General features: G+C 42.0%; 1 protein-coding gene across 13 annotated transcripts in view; it reads left to right on the top strand.

Annotated features, from left to right (window-relative positions):
• Positions 1–7,677: 7,677 nt before the first annotated feature.
• The window catches only part of dock7 (dedicator of cytokinesis 7), a 72,119-nt gene continuing 63,268 nt past the window's right edge, over positions 7,678–16,528 (top strand). For 6 of the 13 annotated variants that reach the window (XM_088999916.1, XM_088999915.1, XM_088999914.1 and 3 more), the window contains exons 1-11: positions 7,686–7,860; positions 11,081–11,180; positions 12,108–12,283; positions 13,844–13,912; positions 14,018–14,147; positions 14,298–14,510; positions 14,983–15,068; positions 15,156–15,222; positions 15,321–15,470; positions 15,552–15,632; positions 15,798–15,963. In XM_088999916.1, the coding sequence (XP_088856042.1) occupies positions 7,823–7,860; positions 11,081–11,180; positions 12,108–12,283; positions 13,844–13,912; positions 14,018–14,147; positions 14,298–14,510; positions 14,983–15,068; positions 15,156–15,222; positions 15,321–15,470; positions 15,552–15,632; positions 15,798–15,963 (1,276 nt within the window). In that variant the 5' untranslated portion in view covers positions 7,686–7,822. Of the gene's footprint in view, positions 7,861–11,080; positions 11,181–12,107; positions 12,284–13,843; positions 13,913–14,017; positions 14,148–14,297; positions 14,511–14,982; positions 15,069–15,155; positions 15,223–15,320; positions 15,471–15,551; positions 15,633–15,797; positions 15,964–16,528 lie in introns of all 13 variants that reach the window. The other 7 variants (XM_088999922.1, XM_088999919.1, XM_088999918.1 and 4 more) reach the window with 3 other exon arrangements.

Here is a 16,528-nt window from a genome sequence, read left to right as displayed (position 1 = left end):
AGTCTAGCTTCGACTACTCTTTTCATTGTATGGCTCATCAACTTTATTCCTCTGTAGTTAGTACAACTCCCCAGGACAAAGGAGATGTTCCTTTGTTCTTAAAAATGGGCACGAGTACACTTCGTCTCCATTCTTCAGACATCTCTTCACCATCTAAGATCTTGTTGAATAACCCAGTCAAGAAAACCACCGCCACCTCTCCAAGACACTTCCATACCTCGATTGGTAAATCATCAGGCCCGAGTGCCGTTCCCCCTTCATCCTCTTCAGCGCCTTCCTCACTTCATCCTTGCTAATGTTTGCTACGTCTTGGTCCACAACAGTCACGTCTTCTACTCTTTGTTCCTTCTCATTTTCCTCATTCATCAATTCCTCAAAGTACTCTTTCCATCTTGCCATCACACTACTGGCACCTGTTAATACATTGCCATCTCTATCACCCGAACCTGCTGCAGGTCCGTACCATCTTTGTCTCTCTGTCTCGCCAGCCTTTAAAGATCAGTCTCACCTTCCTTGCTGTCCAGCCGAGCATACAAGTCATCATAGGCCTCTTTGGCCTTTGCCACCTTTACTTTAACCGTGCGCTGCATCTCCTTGTACTGCTGTCTGCTCTCGTCCGTCCTCTCAGTGTCCCACTTTCTCCTTATCTACCTTTCTTCCACTCGATACACCAAGTACATTCTGACCTGCGGCTCTGATTATGTTCGCTGTAGTTTGCCAGTCATCTGGAAGGACCTCTTGCCCATCCAGTGCTTGTCTTACCTCCTTCCTAAATGTTATACAACACTCTTCCTTTTTCAACTTCCATCATTTTGTCCTCACTTCAGCCTTTGGTTTCTTCATCTTCCTCACTGCCAGCGTCATCCTACACACCACCAACCTATGCTGTCTGGCTACACTCTCACCAACCACTACTTTGCAGTCACTGATTTCCTTTAGATGGCGCCGTTGACACAAAATGTAGTCTACCTGTGTACTTCTGCCTCCACTCCACTGCCTCCACTTATAGATCACCCATGTTCCTGTCTCTTCTGAAAGAAAGTATTCACAATAGCCATTTGCATTCTCTTAGCAAAGTCAACCACCATCTGTCCTTCAGCGTTCCTCATCTGGAGTCCAAACCTACCCATCACCTCCTCATCATCTTTGTTTCCTGCGCCAACATGTCAATTGAAGTCTCCACCAATTACAACCCTCTCACTTCTCGGGATGTTCTGTATGACTTCATCAAAGTCCAACCAAAATTTCTCCTTCTCCGTCGGCTCACATCCTACTTGTGGGGAATACCCACAAACAACATTTAACATCACACCTTCAATTTCTAGCTTCAGACTCATCATTCTATCTCATAGTCTTTTTACTTCTAAGACATTCCTAACAAACTCCTCTTTTAAGATAACCCCAACTCCATTTCTCTTTCTGTCTTCACCATGATAGAACAATTTAAACCCTGACCCTAAGCTTCTCGCCTTGCTCCCTTTCTACCTGGTCTCCTGGACACACAGTATGTCTACCTTCCTTCTTTGCATCATATCAACCAGCTCTCGACCTTTACCTGTCATTGTTCCTACATTCAAAGTTCCTACTCTTGGTTCTATACTCTTGACGTTCCATTTCTCTCTTTTCCTCCGGGGACACCTCCCTCCTCTCCTTCTTCGACCACTGGCATCAACAACAGTCAACAGTACCAATGGCGGCCATTGTTAACCCGGGCCTCGACTGATCCGGTATGGGATTCAGAGGTTTGATTCGCATATTTGTTTTGGCAAACATTTTTACGTTGGATGCCCTTCCTGACACAATCCTCTGTATTTATCCGGGCTTGGGACCGTCACAATAAGACACTGGCTTGTGCCCCCTTGTGGCTACATTACTTATTTTTTTTTCATTGAACTAATTGCTTTTTTAATTTAACTCATTGCTTAGCCCAAGTAGGATGCTGTTCCCACGCTCTCTAGGTAATGAATCAGCAAAGGTAAGTTAAACAGAGCTGCTCCATCCCTTAATAATCTTAGTGTTAATGTGTTTGTTTGTTTACTTCTTTGTGTATTCTTTTTTTGTTTAACTAATTGCTTGTCTCAAGTAGGATGCTTTTTTTTCCACACTCTCTAGGTCAGGGGTGCTCATTACGTCGATCGCGATCTACTGGTCGATCGCGATCTACTGGTCGATCGCGATCTACTGGTCGATCGCGGAGGTAGTACTGGTCGATCCCAGCGTGACAGTAAAAAAAAAAACATTTGTCAGCCTATCAAACGTCCCGTCACTTGATTGACATACAGGGCAACCATTCAAATGACAACTGAATTTTGACCTTTAGGTCGCCGTGCATGCGCAAACAACAGCGCTAAACGCAGCAAAATTTACAATCTAGTCAACGAATTACCTCAGATTTTAAGACCTTGCTAAAACATATGGTGATCAAAATGAGTGGGAAAGCTGGAACAAGTAAGGGGGCAAAACATATTACTTTCATACGGAATGGGAAAATGTGGAGCGTCATTTTCGGACTGTTCATGGAACATACGACATTGACTTCCCGCCAAAAAGCCAGCTGAGAAAGAGAAAGGTGGACGAACTAAAATCCCAGTTGTCCGGACAGCAGTCATTTTTCACTCAACATATTTCAAAAGCGAAAGCCGCCACCGAAGCATCGTTCCGGGTGAGTCACGCCATCGTTAAAAACAATAACTCCTTCCAAGACGGAGAGATGGTAAAAGAAGCATTCGTTGAAGCAGCTGACTCCTTGTTCCTAGACTTTAAAAATAAGGCAGATATATTATCTTCAATCAAAGCTCTGCAGCTGTCAGGACATACAGTTACACGGCGCTGTGAGGCCATGGCAGAGGATTTAAGCCAGCGAATGTGGAAAGACATCGGAGATTGTGAGTATTCTCACTGCTGAAGTCCAGGGCTCATGGACAGTTCTGGAACTTACAGAGGAAAAGTACCCCAACATGAGGAGATGTGCTACCTCCTTGACTGCATTATTCGGCTCCACTTATTTATGTGAGTCAGCCTTTTCCTACATCAGAATCAGAATCATCTTTATTTCCAAGTATGTTGAACACACAAGGAATTTGTTTCCGGTCAAACACGCTGCACTAGTATCATCAGCAAAAAAATTGCAAAGAGGCTTGGGGGAAGAAGCTGTTTAAATGTCTGCTGGATTTGGTGCGCATGGATCGGTAGCGCCTGCCTGAGGAGAGTAGCTGGAAAAGGTGGTGGGCAGGGTGCGGAGGGTCCAGTATGATTTTTCTGCACCCTAGTTTTGAGTCTTGCAGTGTGCAAGTCCTCGAGAGTGGGTAGGGCGGTGCCAATAATTTTTTCCGCCGTCCTAACTGTCCGTTGAAGTCGGATTTTGTCCATTTTTGTGGTGGCCCCGAACCAAACAGTGATGGAAGAACACAGGATGGATTCGATGACACCCGTGTAGAAATGTTGCAGCACCTCCTGTGGCAGGCCATGCTTCTTTAGCAGCCTCAGGAAGTACATTCTCTGTTGGGCCTTTTTTAGGATAGAGTTGGTGTTGACCACCCACTTCATGTCCTGGGAGACTGTGATTGCCAGGAACTTGAAGGTCTCAACGGTTGACACCAGGCAGTTGGATAGCGTGAGGGGTAGCTGTGGTGATGGATGTTTCCTGAAGTCCACGATCATCTCTACTGTCTTGAGCGTGTTCAGCTCCAGGTTGTGACGGCTGCACCAGAGCTCCAGCTGCTCCACTTGTTGTCGGTACACAGACTCGTCGCTGTTTTTGATGAGACCGATGACCGTGGTGTCGTCTGCGAACTTTATGAATTTGACAGCTGGGTGCGTTGAGGTGCAGTCGTTCGTGTAGAGAGAGAATAGCAATGGAGAGGGGACGCTTCCCTGCGGGGCTCTAGTGCTCGTGGTTCATGTTGAGAATGATATTTTCCCCAGTCTGACCTGTTGTGTCCGTCCTGTTAGGAAGCTGAGGACCCACATGCAGATCGTAGGGGACACTCCGAGCTGGAGAAGTTTGGGGATGAGGAGTTCTGGAATGATGGTATTGAACGCAGAGCTGTAGTCCACAAACAGGATCCTTGCGTAGGTTCCTGTGTTGAAGAGGTGGTCGAGGATGTGGTGCAGTCCGATGTTGACTGCATCCTCCACAGACCTGTTTGCCCGGTAGGCAAACTGAAGAGGATCTAGCAGAGGTCCGGTGATGTCCTTTAGGTGGTTCAGCACGAGGCGTTCAAAGGACTTCTGGACCACAGACGTCAGAGCAACAGGTCTGTAGTCATTCAATCCCGAGGGTGCTGGTTTCTTTGGAACTGGGACGATAGTAGACTGTTTGAAGCAGGATGGGACTTCACACTGCTCCAGGGATCTGTTGAAGATTCGTGTGAAGACTGGAGCCAGCTGGTCAGCGCATACTTTCAGGCAGGAGGGGGACACTCTGTCAGGTCCCGCAGCTTTCTTGATCTTCTGCTGCTTGAAGAGCCGTCTCACGTCCAGTTCGTGGATCTGTAGGGCAGAGGGCGGAGATACGGTAGTTTCTGGTAATGGTGGGCATATGAGGGAAATGGGGGTTCCCTTTTCAAATCGGCAAAAGAATGTATTAAGGTCATCATCCAGACCATTGTTGTACACTGCTTGGGGTGATGGTAAACGATAATTTGTTATTGCTTTCAGGCCATTCCACACCGATGCAGAGTCGTTAGCGGAGAATTGTTTGTTAAGCCTCTCCGCATAACTGTTCTTTGCGATGTTAATTTCCTTTGTCAATCAGTTTCGGGCGAGTTTGTATAGCGCTCGATCACCACTTCTAAATGCGGACTCTTTCTCTTTCCTAAGCTGCCTGAGTTTGGGAGTGAACCATGGCTTGTTGTTGTTGAATGAGCGGAAGGACTTTGTTGGTACACACATGTCCGCACAGAAACTATGTATGATGTTACAGTGTCTGTGTATTCATCCAATGTGCCCCTTGAAGTTTCAAAGACGCTCCAATCAGTGCAGTCTAAGCATTCTTGTAGCACTAACTTTGCTTCATCAGTCCATTTTTTAACTGTCTTGACTACCAGTTTTACACATTTGAGTTTCTGTCTGTATGTGGGAATTAAGTGGATTAAATTGTGGTCAGAAAGACCCAATGCTGCATGCGCAACAGACCAGTATGCGCCTTTGAGTGCTGTGTAACAGTGATCTAGAATGTTTCCTTCTCTGGTGAAACAGTCAATATGCTGCTTATATTTGGGAAGTTCACGGTTTAGACGCGTTTGATTAAAATCGCCCAAAATGATCAGGGGTGACTCTGGATATTTTAGTTCGAGTTGGTTTACATGGTCCGCTAGCGTTTGTATACACGCGTTAGCATTAGCTTGTGGCGCGATGTACACGGCCACAAGAATAAAGGAAGCAAACTCACATGGCGAGTATAAAGAGTTTGATGTTTCTCTTTATTTGTAAGTATGTTCGTTGTCAGATCTCCCAGGCAGGTGACGCGCAGAGCTTGGTCGTGGCGTGGAGTTGAGCAAGTCGTGCCGTGATGTCCGTCCGACGCCCGGCGTGAGCCAGACGTGAGTCCGAGATGAGTCTGATATGATTCTGCCCCGTGGTTCGCCCAATCTCTCTGTCCCGCGACAGCTCCTTTTATACAATTTGCAAGCGTGTGCTATGCGTCAGGGTGATACGCACATCAAGGAGATCAAGGAATTGAAAGACATGAAAGTGTTGAAAGGCGGAATTCAAAATCATACACGCGTGTGACGCAACAAGTAGAATGGCTTGCAGTTGAGAGACAGCGATTCCAAGCCAGGGCTGCAGTGTGCGTCGAGCATCGTGACATCCGTGCACCATTCTTCGTTGATGTATTGTAGAAGCATATTCCACCACCTTTGGATTTCCGCGATTGCTCCGTGTCGCGGTCGGCTCTGAGGAGACGGAAGCCGGGTCGGTGTAGCGCGGAATCCGGGTGGCGGTCACAGCAGAGCGTGCAAATGTTTTATTTGTTTTTGTGAGAAGAAGTTCGTCCATCTTGTTTGGTAGTGAGCGTAGATTAGCGAGGTGGATCGATGGGAGCGGCGTTCGAAATCCACGCTGCCGTAGCTTGACGAGTACGCCGGCTCGCTTACCCCTTCTACGCCGGCGTCTCAAAGCTCCGTACAGAGCTGCTACGCCGCTCGCGAGCAGCCCTGAAAAACCTTGTAGATTTTGGTGTGTCGGTGAAAATAGTCCAAGAGTGGATTCCCCAATGCTCAGTAACTCTTCCCTCGTGTAACTGAGTTGCGTAGGGTCGCAAAAAACAAATGAAAATGACAAAACCAGGAACAATACTAGGGAGCGTGTGACCGAGGCTGCCATTTGCGGCGCCATCTTGGATCTAAGTATCATACTGCGTGTTTTTTACTGTTGATTATGTCCCGGGATATCGATTATTGTTCAATTTAGAATTTTTTAAACATTGACACACAATAAACAACATGTTCACGTGCATTGGAGTCAGAAAACAGGTCAGATGTCACTTTTCAGAGGCCCTTTATTTCAAAATAAAAATCAGTTAAGTATCAGAGCGGTCTGGTTGGATAGCTGGGGTGCTCTGGTTTCCCCCAGTGTTGATTATGTCCCGGTACATATATCAAATATTATTCAATTTAGAAGTTTTTTTTTAATTGACAAACAATATCGATACATTAATTATCACTTTTCAGAGGCCCATCATTCCAAAACAAAACATCAGATCTGTATCAGACTGGTCTGGTAGGATAGCTGGGGGTGATCTAATTTTCCCCAGTGTTGGTTTTGTCCCGGGATATCAAATATTATTCGATTTCGAAGTTTTTTTTTCTTTAATTGACAAACAATATTGATACATTATCACTTTTCAGAGGCCCATTATTCCAAAATAAAACATCATATCTGAATCGGAGTAGTCTGGTTGGATAGCCGGGGTGCTTTAGTTTCCCCGAGCGTTGATTATGTCCTGGGATATCGAATATTATTCAATTTAGAAGTTTGATTTAAATTGTCGAACAATATCGATACGTTATCACTTTTCAGAGGCCCATTATTCCAAAACAAAACATCAGATCAGTATCAGACTGATCTGGTAGGATAGCTGGGTGCTCTAATTTTCCCCAGTGTTGGTTTTGTCCCGGAATATCGACTACTATTCGATTTCGAAGTTTTTTTTTTAATTGACGAACAATGTCAATATGTTTTCACTTTTCAGAGGCCCATTATTTCAAAATAAAACATCAGATCAGTATCAGAGTGGTCTGGTTGGATAGCTAATAAAATACATAGTTCAGACTTTGCTCGATGACAATATCGCATGATACATTGTGTACATTGAATAACGCCATAAATCTGTATTAAGAACACTATGCCCGTCTCATTGAAATATATTCCAATAAATTTTGATCATTTTTTGTTAATATTTCACGTCTAAACTAAATGCATATGACTAAACGTTGATATTAGAAATGTAAATACATATATATTTGCAATGGAGAAAAAAAGCATGTAGTTGTTTTTTTATGCATAGGATTTTTTTTTCATCCCAGATGAGATGTCACACTTTCAAAGTATAGAGCCCACATATCTAAAATATTGAGAAAGGGGGTATTTTCCAACATGAAGAAAAATTATTCTCTTCAACAGAAATACATTTGAAAAAAAGTCAAGCAAGCCATTTATTTTTGCATTGGTGTGTTCTTTTGCGCACAATTACAGCCATTACGGTAAGAGGTGAAGCTCTCATTCTGTCGTTTTCCAGTTTTCCCGGTGGTCGCGGTGAGTGGAATTCTCTGGCTGCCTGTCTGGGAATTTCCTTCAAGCACATCGAGCGGCCACTGCCATGGCTGAACGCCGCGCCTTTGCTCAGAAGATAAGCAGGTAACGGACTCTTTCAGGACAAGCTAAACAGTTAGAAGACTTCAAGAGAGTCACCGCAGACCACCGCCGAGGCAACCCAATGGAAATAGGCCCAGACGGCAGCATAGCCCCACCGCTCTTCGCTAGCTTGTTAGCCGTATCGTCAAAGATGCTCAGACCCACCCAGAGAGACCTCCGAATGAATTCTAAAAAAATGTGACACAAGGCGCACTCAGGCAAAGCAATCGAACACTTGGCATACTTGACAGTGCCTATGCGATCAGCGATATGACAGGAATACGAAAACCGTTAGTTTGAACAGCTAGCTGTGTTGTAGCTTACATTGATGCAGCTTGACACTGTTGTAGCTACAAATGTGACAGATCTCATTAAACACACTCGAAGGAGGACTCGCAACAAATATGTGCGATATAAGAGGTGTAGGGATACATCTCTACACAATGGCAAACGGTCTAATCCACGCCTCTCAAATTTGAAGAAATAATCTCTTTAACAAAAGGCTCAAGGCTGTCTGAAACCACCACTCTTTATGGTGCACCTACCTATCAATCCGTCTATAAATCTGCAAGCATGATGCAGTTTAGTTTATCTGTCAATCGTGTATTCGAAACTAACAATAAATAGGCATTGGACAATATGAATTGTTTAGGCAATTTATCATCTTTGTCTTTGGTAATTATTTTATTCGATGGTTTGTGAATTTGTTTGCTTTTGAGAGTGGATCTGGTTTTCAAAATTACTCTTTACTGTCATGATCTGGTTGGCGACCAACGGGGGGCGCTGTCGGCCCCGCCTGCACCTGCACAGGTGCTGGTCGTCCCGATCAGATTGGCGACCAACGGGTAGCGACGTCAGCCCTGCCTGCAGCCTCGCAGGTGCTGGTCGTTTTAATCACTGACAGTTCATTGTTTGCTGCATGTTTGTTGTATGCTTTGCATGCATGGTGTATGCAGTGCATGTGTTTGCTTAACCTTGGCAGACTTTTACACTTTTATTTTCTTTTGATACTTTGTATTGTTTCCATTCAGATGATTTTGATGTTTTACATTTTGTTCCTGCTGACCTTTATTTTAATACAATTTGTCAAACAACCTCCTGCTCACGCCTGCCTGCTTTTTGGGATCCGCACCCGCCATCACCATCACGCAAAACGTGACACTAACTGATTGATAACATTGTTGTGTAGGAGGAGAGAGTTGAGGAAAGAAAATTGTCACAAAAGTGACCAAGTTGTTCTCTGTGTTCCTGTGTTATTATCAAAATCTGTTTATGATATCTAGTATGCCATGGATTATTAGACAGCTGCCTTTCATGGGCTTTAGGGCTTTAATTAGTTGAGCTGTGGAGTAAAAGCCCCCTTTTGAAACTGAAATCGATTGTTTGATTGATTGCATGTACTGTCACGGATACTGGTTCAACAAAATATAATAATTGAAGTCACCATAAAATATAGTTATCTAATAATTCACATTATGTATGAGCATCATGTACCAGCTATGTCCCCCGAGTTTTATCCAAATATGTACTTTAAATACATTGCGTAGAGCAGTTGGATGCAAATACAGTATTACTTTCTGAATCATGTGTGAGGATTATTTGGTGCAGCACACATTCAACAATGTACCTGTATTATGGCATCTGTGAATTTACATACGGAAGGCATCATCATATATAAATTAACAAAAATATTAGTATTATTTTTCTGATTCAAAACAGCCTTGACATATAAATCCTTTTTGACCTCAACACGTCTGTGTTCCTATGTGGTAAATATAAACAGATATGTAAAGCCATAATGCTTTATACCCTGAGGGAACAGTCATCGCGAACAAATCCAGAGTTGGTCGTCAAATGGTTAGCACATCGACTTCACAGTGCAGAAGTCGTGAGTTCAAATCCCGCTCCAGCCTCCCTGCATTTCTCCTCACAGTGAGACCTGCATGGCTTTTATCAGGGTCCTCCGGAATCCTCACACATTCCAAAAACATCCAATGCAGGTTGATTGCACACTCAAAATTGTCCTGAGGTGTGAGTGTGAGAGTGAATGATTGTTTGCCACTGTGTGCCCTGTGATTGACTGGCAACCAATTCAGGGTGTCCTCCACCTAGTGCCCAAAGACAGCTGGGATTGGTCCCAGCACCCCCCGCCACCCTTGTAAAGATAAAAGCGAATTGGAAAATGGATGGATGGATAGATGGACAATTATTATTCTTTTTATTCAGAATCTTGAATACAGAACCAATATGTTAAATAACCAACAAATGTCCTGCTTCCTATAAACTTATGCAGACGCTTACATTTTATTCACAAACTGAGGATAAAGCGGTCAGGAAGGTATCTCATATCACAATCATTTTAACAATGAAGAAAATGTACAAGAAATAAGTTGACATAAATGAGTTCACTTTGTGGCCAATATGAAAGTAATGTGGTAGCTTCTGAGCCCGGAGTTTGACACCCGTGATTTACAGGAACTGAACATGCTCAAAGACAATGATACAGAAAATACAGTAAAGTCTCGTTATATCGATATTCTCGGGAGTCCGAAAAATATCGATATATCAGACCTTGCGCGCATGTAATTTTCTCCTTGCGTGCATAGAAATAGTATCGTAATAAGCGGGACTATCGATATAACCGATATCGATATAACGAGACTTTACTGTAACTCTTTTTTTTCCGTTTCATCACGTATGTTCTCTTTGTACTTTGAGTTGGAGTCAGGTTTGTTTAGGTATGCAAATGCGAATGTGTTCGTATGACTACATTGAGTTGCTCGGATTAAACCAATGAACGATGTAGATGGAGTGAGTGAGTCAATGTTGCTTAAAATAACTCACTCCAGATGTTTTTTTCCTCACTAGACACACACACACACACACACACACACACACACACACACACACACACACACACATATATATATATATATATATATATATATATATATATATATATATACATACAGTAAAGTCTCGTTATATCGATATCGGATATATCGATAGTCCCGGTTATATCGATACTATTTCTATGCACGCACGGAGAAAATTACATGCAAACAGGGTCGGATATATCGATAGTCCCGGTTATATCGATATTTTTCGGACTCCCTTGAATATCGATATAACGAGACTTAACTGTATATGTATATATATATGGAATTGGGTTTGTATATATATATATATGACTGTAATTGATCAAGCTGCTTTGCTTTTGCAGGACTGTGGCAGCGGAGGTCAGGAAGCAAATTGCGGGTCAGTATGGGGGATCACCACAACTCTTCAAGAACCTCAATGCTGGGACCATAACAAGTAACACAGTGCGTAACCTTAACACATTGAAAATCCTATTACTTAGAGGCATTATCTGCTAATGATTTGCTGTTAAATACATCATTTTTGGAATATTTTAGAGCCATGCAATTCCAAGTTGATTAATCATTTTCTAAAAACTACAAAGCTCATCAGTTTGAGTATAATGATTAAATACCTTGTCTTTTTGGTGCTTTCAGTTCAATACAGTTTGAACATGATTTAAAAAAATAATAATTTATGTTTAACACAACATCCCAACTTCACTGGAATTGGGTTTGTATTTAATCTGTTGTGATAGTTTTACAAGATGCAAACAGATGGTTTATTCAATTTATCAGAGAGTCTTGAACACTTTCACACTTTACAAGACATTTTAAAACAGTTACTGTTAATTTTCTAGTTTGCGAGTAGATATGGCCAATAATGACAATTTGCATTTTTTTTAATCCTTAATTGTATTTTATAAACTATTTTTAAAAATATGATGTGAAGGTCATCACATCTGACCTCAATATAAGCATTTCCGAGAATGGATGGGTGGCTGTTATGTAGGTAACAATCATTATGATAGTTAAGTTTGGTTTACTACTTTCAAAATAGATTGGAACACAAGACACCGAGAAATTTGTTTCAGGATGACATTGAACATAAATATTTGATGTAAATGTATTATTGCCGCTACATCAAATTTACCTGCAACAAAAAAATAATTTAATGTGTATTTGGGGAAGTATTGACTACAAACAATAAAATGAAACAAAAAAAGTTAACATTATTTCATGTGTTTTGAAAGCACAATCGAGCCAGCTTTGACATGCCTTTTAGTTTTGACATGACTTCACAACTACATAAAACTTTTTAAACAGCACCCTTGTCATGCGACGTGCGGTTGACTATTCTCAACTAATTGTTTCTCTCGGGTCACTCTCCAGGTTCCACTTACAGAGGCAGTAGAGCCAGTGGATTTTGAGGAGTACCTCATCACTCACCCTCCAATTGTGGAGTCAGGACCCCTCAGAGATTTGATAGAGTTTCCTCCAGATGACATAGAGGTCATCTACACACCCAGAGAATGTCGAACAGTTGTACAAGCAACCCCAGAGGAAGGGTAAGGTTTTGCCAATCAAATGGACATTTTGAAATAAATAAATAAATGAATAAATAAATAAACGCACGCACACACACACACACACACACACACACACACACACACACACACACACACACACACACACACACACACACACACACACACACACACACACACACACACACCCATCTCAAGCATGAGCTTTTTAATACTGTAAGAAAACAATTAGCTTACACTTTTGTATTTCTCCACCCAAGACAGCAGAACATATTTTTGTTCCTTCATTAAACTGCTGTGTGGTATTCAGATCGGCAAATTGGAAGAGATGATAGAGAAGCCAAGTTTCCATCACATCAAAACATTGTCCAGTGGCTTGCACATGTTTTCAGCCCCCTTGAACTTTTTCACCATTTTCACGTTGCTGGCTTCAAACATACATCCATCCATCCATTTTCCATACCACTTATTACTCATTAGGGTTGCGGTGGGAGTTGGAACCTATTCCAGCCGTCTTCGGGCACTAGGCGGGGGACACCCTGAATTAGTTGCCAGCCAATTGCAGGGCACACAAAGACATACAAGTCACTCTCACACTCACACCTTGGGAAAATTTGTAGTGTTCAATCAGCCTGCCATGGATGTTTTTGGAATGTGGGTGGAAACTGGATGACCCGGATAAAACCCACACGGGCCCGGGGAGAACATGCAATCTCCACACAGGGAGGCCGGATCGGGTCTTGAACTCACGACCTCTGTGCTGTGAAGCCGGCGTGCTAACCACTTGACAACCGGGCCGTCGGCTTCAAACATAAATATGTAAAATAATATTTTTTTGAAGAATCAAATAATTTTTAATTGGAATGATATTGAATTTTTTTTTTCATAACAAAAACAAACTGGAAAGAGTGGCATGTGAAAATTGAGTGCAGCCAACTCAACCCAGAAGTTCCCTTAAATTTTCTGAATGATCCAATTGTGTCCTAAAAACTGATGATACATGGAGTCCACCTGTATAATCAATACCAAGCACACACCCGGGAATGTCTGGAATAAAGTTGTGGAGTAGTTTAATAGCAGGAGATTCATTTCTATTATATCATCTTATTTTAAATGCACTTTCTCTGTGATTGGCTCAATTGTTAGCTTCAAATGCAAATCATACCGCAAAGCTTGCTCATGTATTTCGTTTTTCTACTTTCATTCCTTTCATCACTTTGCTGCTGTGAAATGTAAATTTCTCCACTGTGAGACTAATAAAGGCATATCCAATCCAATCCAATCCAATACACAGGTCCGAGATACTTTTGTAAATAAGTTGAAAACACAATTAGGATTTCGATTAAAAAAAAACAAACAAAAAAACATGAGCTTTAAACATCTCGGAGGGGATGTTCAAGCGATCCGTTAAAATGGAAACTGCATCAGACCACTGCAAACTGGTACTGGGAAATATGGAAACAAAATGATAATCATTTTAGCCATTATATGTCACTATAACAATAATAATCAAACAACAGAATGCACAACAACTTATTGGATTCATAAATGAAGATGTGCACTGTATTTGGTTGCTTCCAGGGACACTGACCCTCATGTGAGAGACTGTGTCAGATCTTACACAGAGGACTGGGCAATAGTCAACAGAAAGTAAGACTTCTTTTGTGTAAAAGTATGCATTTAATTTAAAATAAGCATTGGATAAGACTCAAGTTGTTCCAACTAATTTTGACCTAAATGCCACATTGCTTTTAGATACCACAAACTTGGAACAGGTTTTAATCCCAATTCGCTGGATAAGCAGAAGGAGCGCCAGAAAGGGTTGCCCAAACAAGTGTTTGAGGCTGATGAATTACCGGACAGCAGTGGCTACCAGGATGACCAGGTAAGTATCAATATACGCTTTAGTTTATTTCAAGTTCCAGTTCTATAAGTTGTTTCTTGCAAGATTTGAAGTGTATTATCCGTGAGCATTATTTTCACTCACAAACTATACCCATGGCATTAACATTCATGAATAGTCTTTGTTTTATAGGATGACCTTAAACGACGATCAATGTCTATTGATGACACCCCTCGTGGGAGCTGGGCCTGCAGCATCTTTGACTTGAAGAATTCCCTCCCTGACTCTCTCCTCCCACATCTTCTTGATCGTGCCCCCAATGAAGAGATTGACAGACACAATGAAGATCAACGCAAGACCAACCGCCATCGGGAACTTTTTGCTCTCCATCCAGCCCTTGATGAGGTCTCGCATTCATAATATTATCATGAATATATTTTGCTCTTGGCTCTGCTGTTCACACCAGCTTCATTGCTTCAGTAGATGTGATTATATATATTATACATACTCATGGACGAGATCTACTGGGTTCTGAGGGGGCATGTGAGAGAGTGGGGTCCTGCCATGTTATAGGGCAACTCGACCATTCGCTATCGTGTCAGCACCAGTGTCTTGAGTGTTTATGAATGACCAATCATCCACATATTCATGAAGCATAAACTATTGAATATTTGTTTGTTTTGTGAATTTTCATTAAGTAAAGATCTGTATGAACCCCAACAGTTTAACTTTTCTGTTATCCTAAATGCAGTACTGTATATTATATCATATAATGGGTCTGCATCACCAAATACTACATGGTACAATTTGTATGGTATGATGTAAAAAAAAGATTTTTATTGTCAATGTTTTGTGTTTATGTACATCTCTTCTGTAGGAGGACCCCATTGAGCGGCACTGTGTACCTGACATTCCAAAAGAACACTTTGGCCAGAGATTACTTGTCAAGTGCTTGTCCCTGAAGTATGTGGTGGGAAGACTACAACAACAACAACAAAAACTATTTAATGCTGATTTTCATTTTTCAATTTTTTGTGTCTCCCACTGTAGGTTTGAAATTGAAATTGAGCCCATCTTTGCTAGTTTGGCTTTATATGATGTAAAGGAAAAGAAAAAGGTAAGCAGTGGACATTTTGAGTAACTCAAGTCACATCATTATATTTTTTTCATATTTTCTTTACTGATCAATCACATTAATTTGGATTTTCTTAACAGATATCAGAGAACTTTTTCTTTGACCTGAATTCCGAGCAGACGAAGGCAATGTTGCGTCCGCACATTCAAACTGCAGCCATTTCTACTTTAGCACGCTCAGCCATATTCTCAATCACCTACCCCTCTCAGGATGTCTTTCTAGTTATCAAGGTGAGCTACTTAATGATTTTATGATACCACATAATGTTGCAAGATCATCTCCTTGTTTCACTAAAACTGTTTTTCCTTCAGTTGGAGAAGGTCCTACAGCAAGGAGATATCGGGGAGTGTGCAGAACCTTATATGGTCTTTAAAGAATCGGATGCTAACAAGGTGCATATAATTTGAGTATGGGTGTTCTTTTGGCATGACATTTTTATTGTACATAAAATGCAATGTGCACACTTTATGAAAACAGAATGAACTGTAAGTGCATTATTTCAGAAAAAAACTTTGGCAAAGTTGCTGTTTGTAGACATGTTGTTTCTCTTGTTGCAGAATAAAGAAAAATTGGAGAAACTCCGTAGTCAATCCGAGCAGTTTTGTCAACGCCTTGGCCGGTATCGCATGCCCTTTGCTTGGACTGCCATTCACCTAATGAATATTGTCAACAGTGCCGGCAGTCTTGAGAGAGATACTACTGAGCTGGAGATGAGCCTTTCAGGTCTTTTATATGTATTATCCATTAATCCATTATCCAATAATCCATTAATCCATTACCCATTAATACAGCCTATTGTGAATGTCTATTTGCATCATATAACAGTGAGATACAGTGGTACCTCGGTTCTCGACCATAATTCGTTCCAGGACCCTGTTCGAAAAGCGATTTTTTTTTTCAAACACCGAAACCACCTCTTTGCTCCTGTCACTTGCGAGTTGACAGCGGGGGAGGGGGTGGGTGGGTCCATTCTCCACCTGCTGTCAATTCTCTAATCACGGACACGGGGCATTTATACGTCGCGATCACCGAGCCAATGCCGGATGCTTGACTCAACTCGCCACCGTACCTGGACTCTTCCTTCGATGCACAAGTGTATCCAGTCCGAGGTATTGTCCCTGCGTCCCGTAAATTTATGTCATCTTCCGGGATTGCGTCATTTTGCACCCTCGTGTGCCATTTGCTTTTTGGCGTAGTAAGCGGAAAACAAATCGCTACGAGCCACGTTGACTCCACTTCCTCAGCGGGTTTCAAAACTCTGAAGTACACTTTTGAGTCTGGGTGTCGT

The sequence above is a fragment of the Hippocampus bargibanti genome, linkage group LG07 (assembly GCF_051943395.1).
Source record: "Hippocampus bargibanti isolate YZ-2025 linkage group LG07, ASM5194339v1, whole genome shotgun sequence".
Lineage (NCBI taxonomy): Eukaryota > Metazoa > Chordata > Actinopteri > Syngnathiformes > Syngnathidae > Hippocampus > Hippocampus bargibanti.
This window is presented reverse-complemented; position numbering and strand designations above follow the sequence as displayed.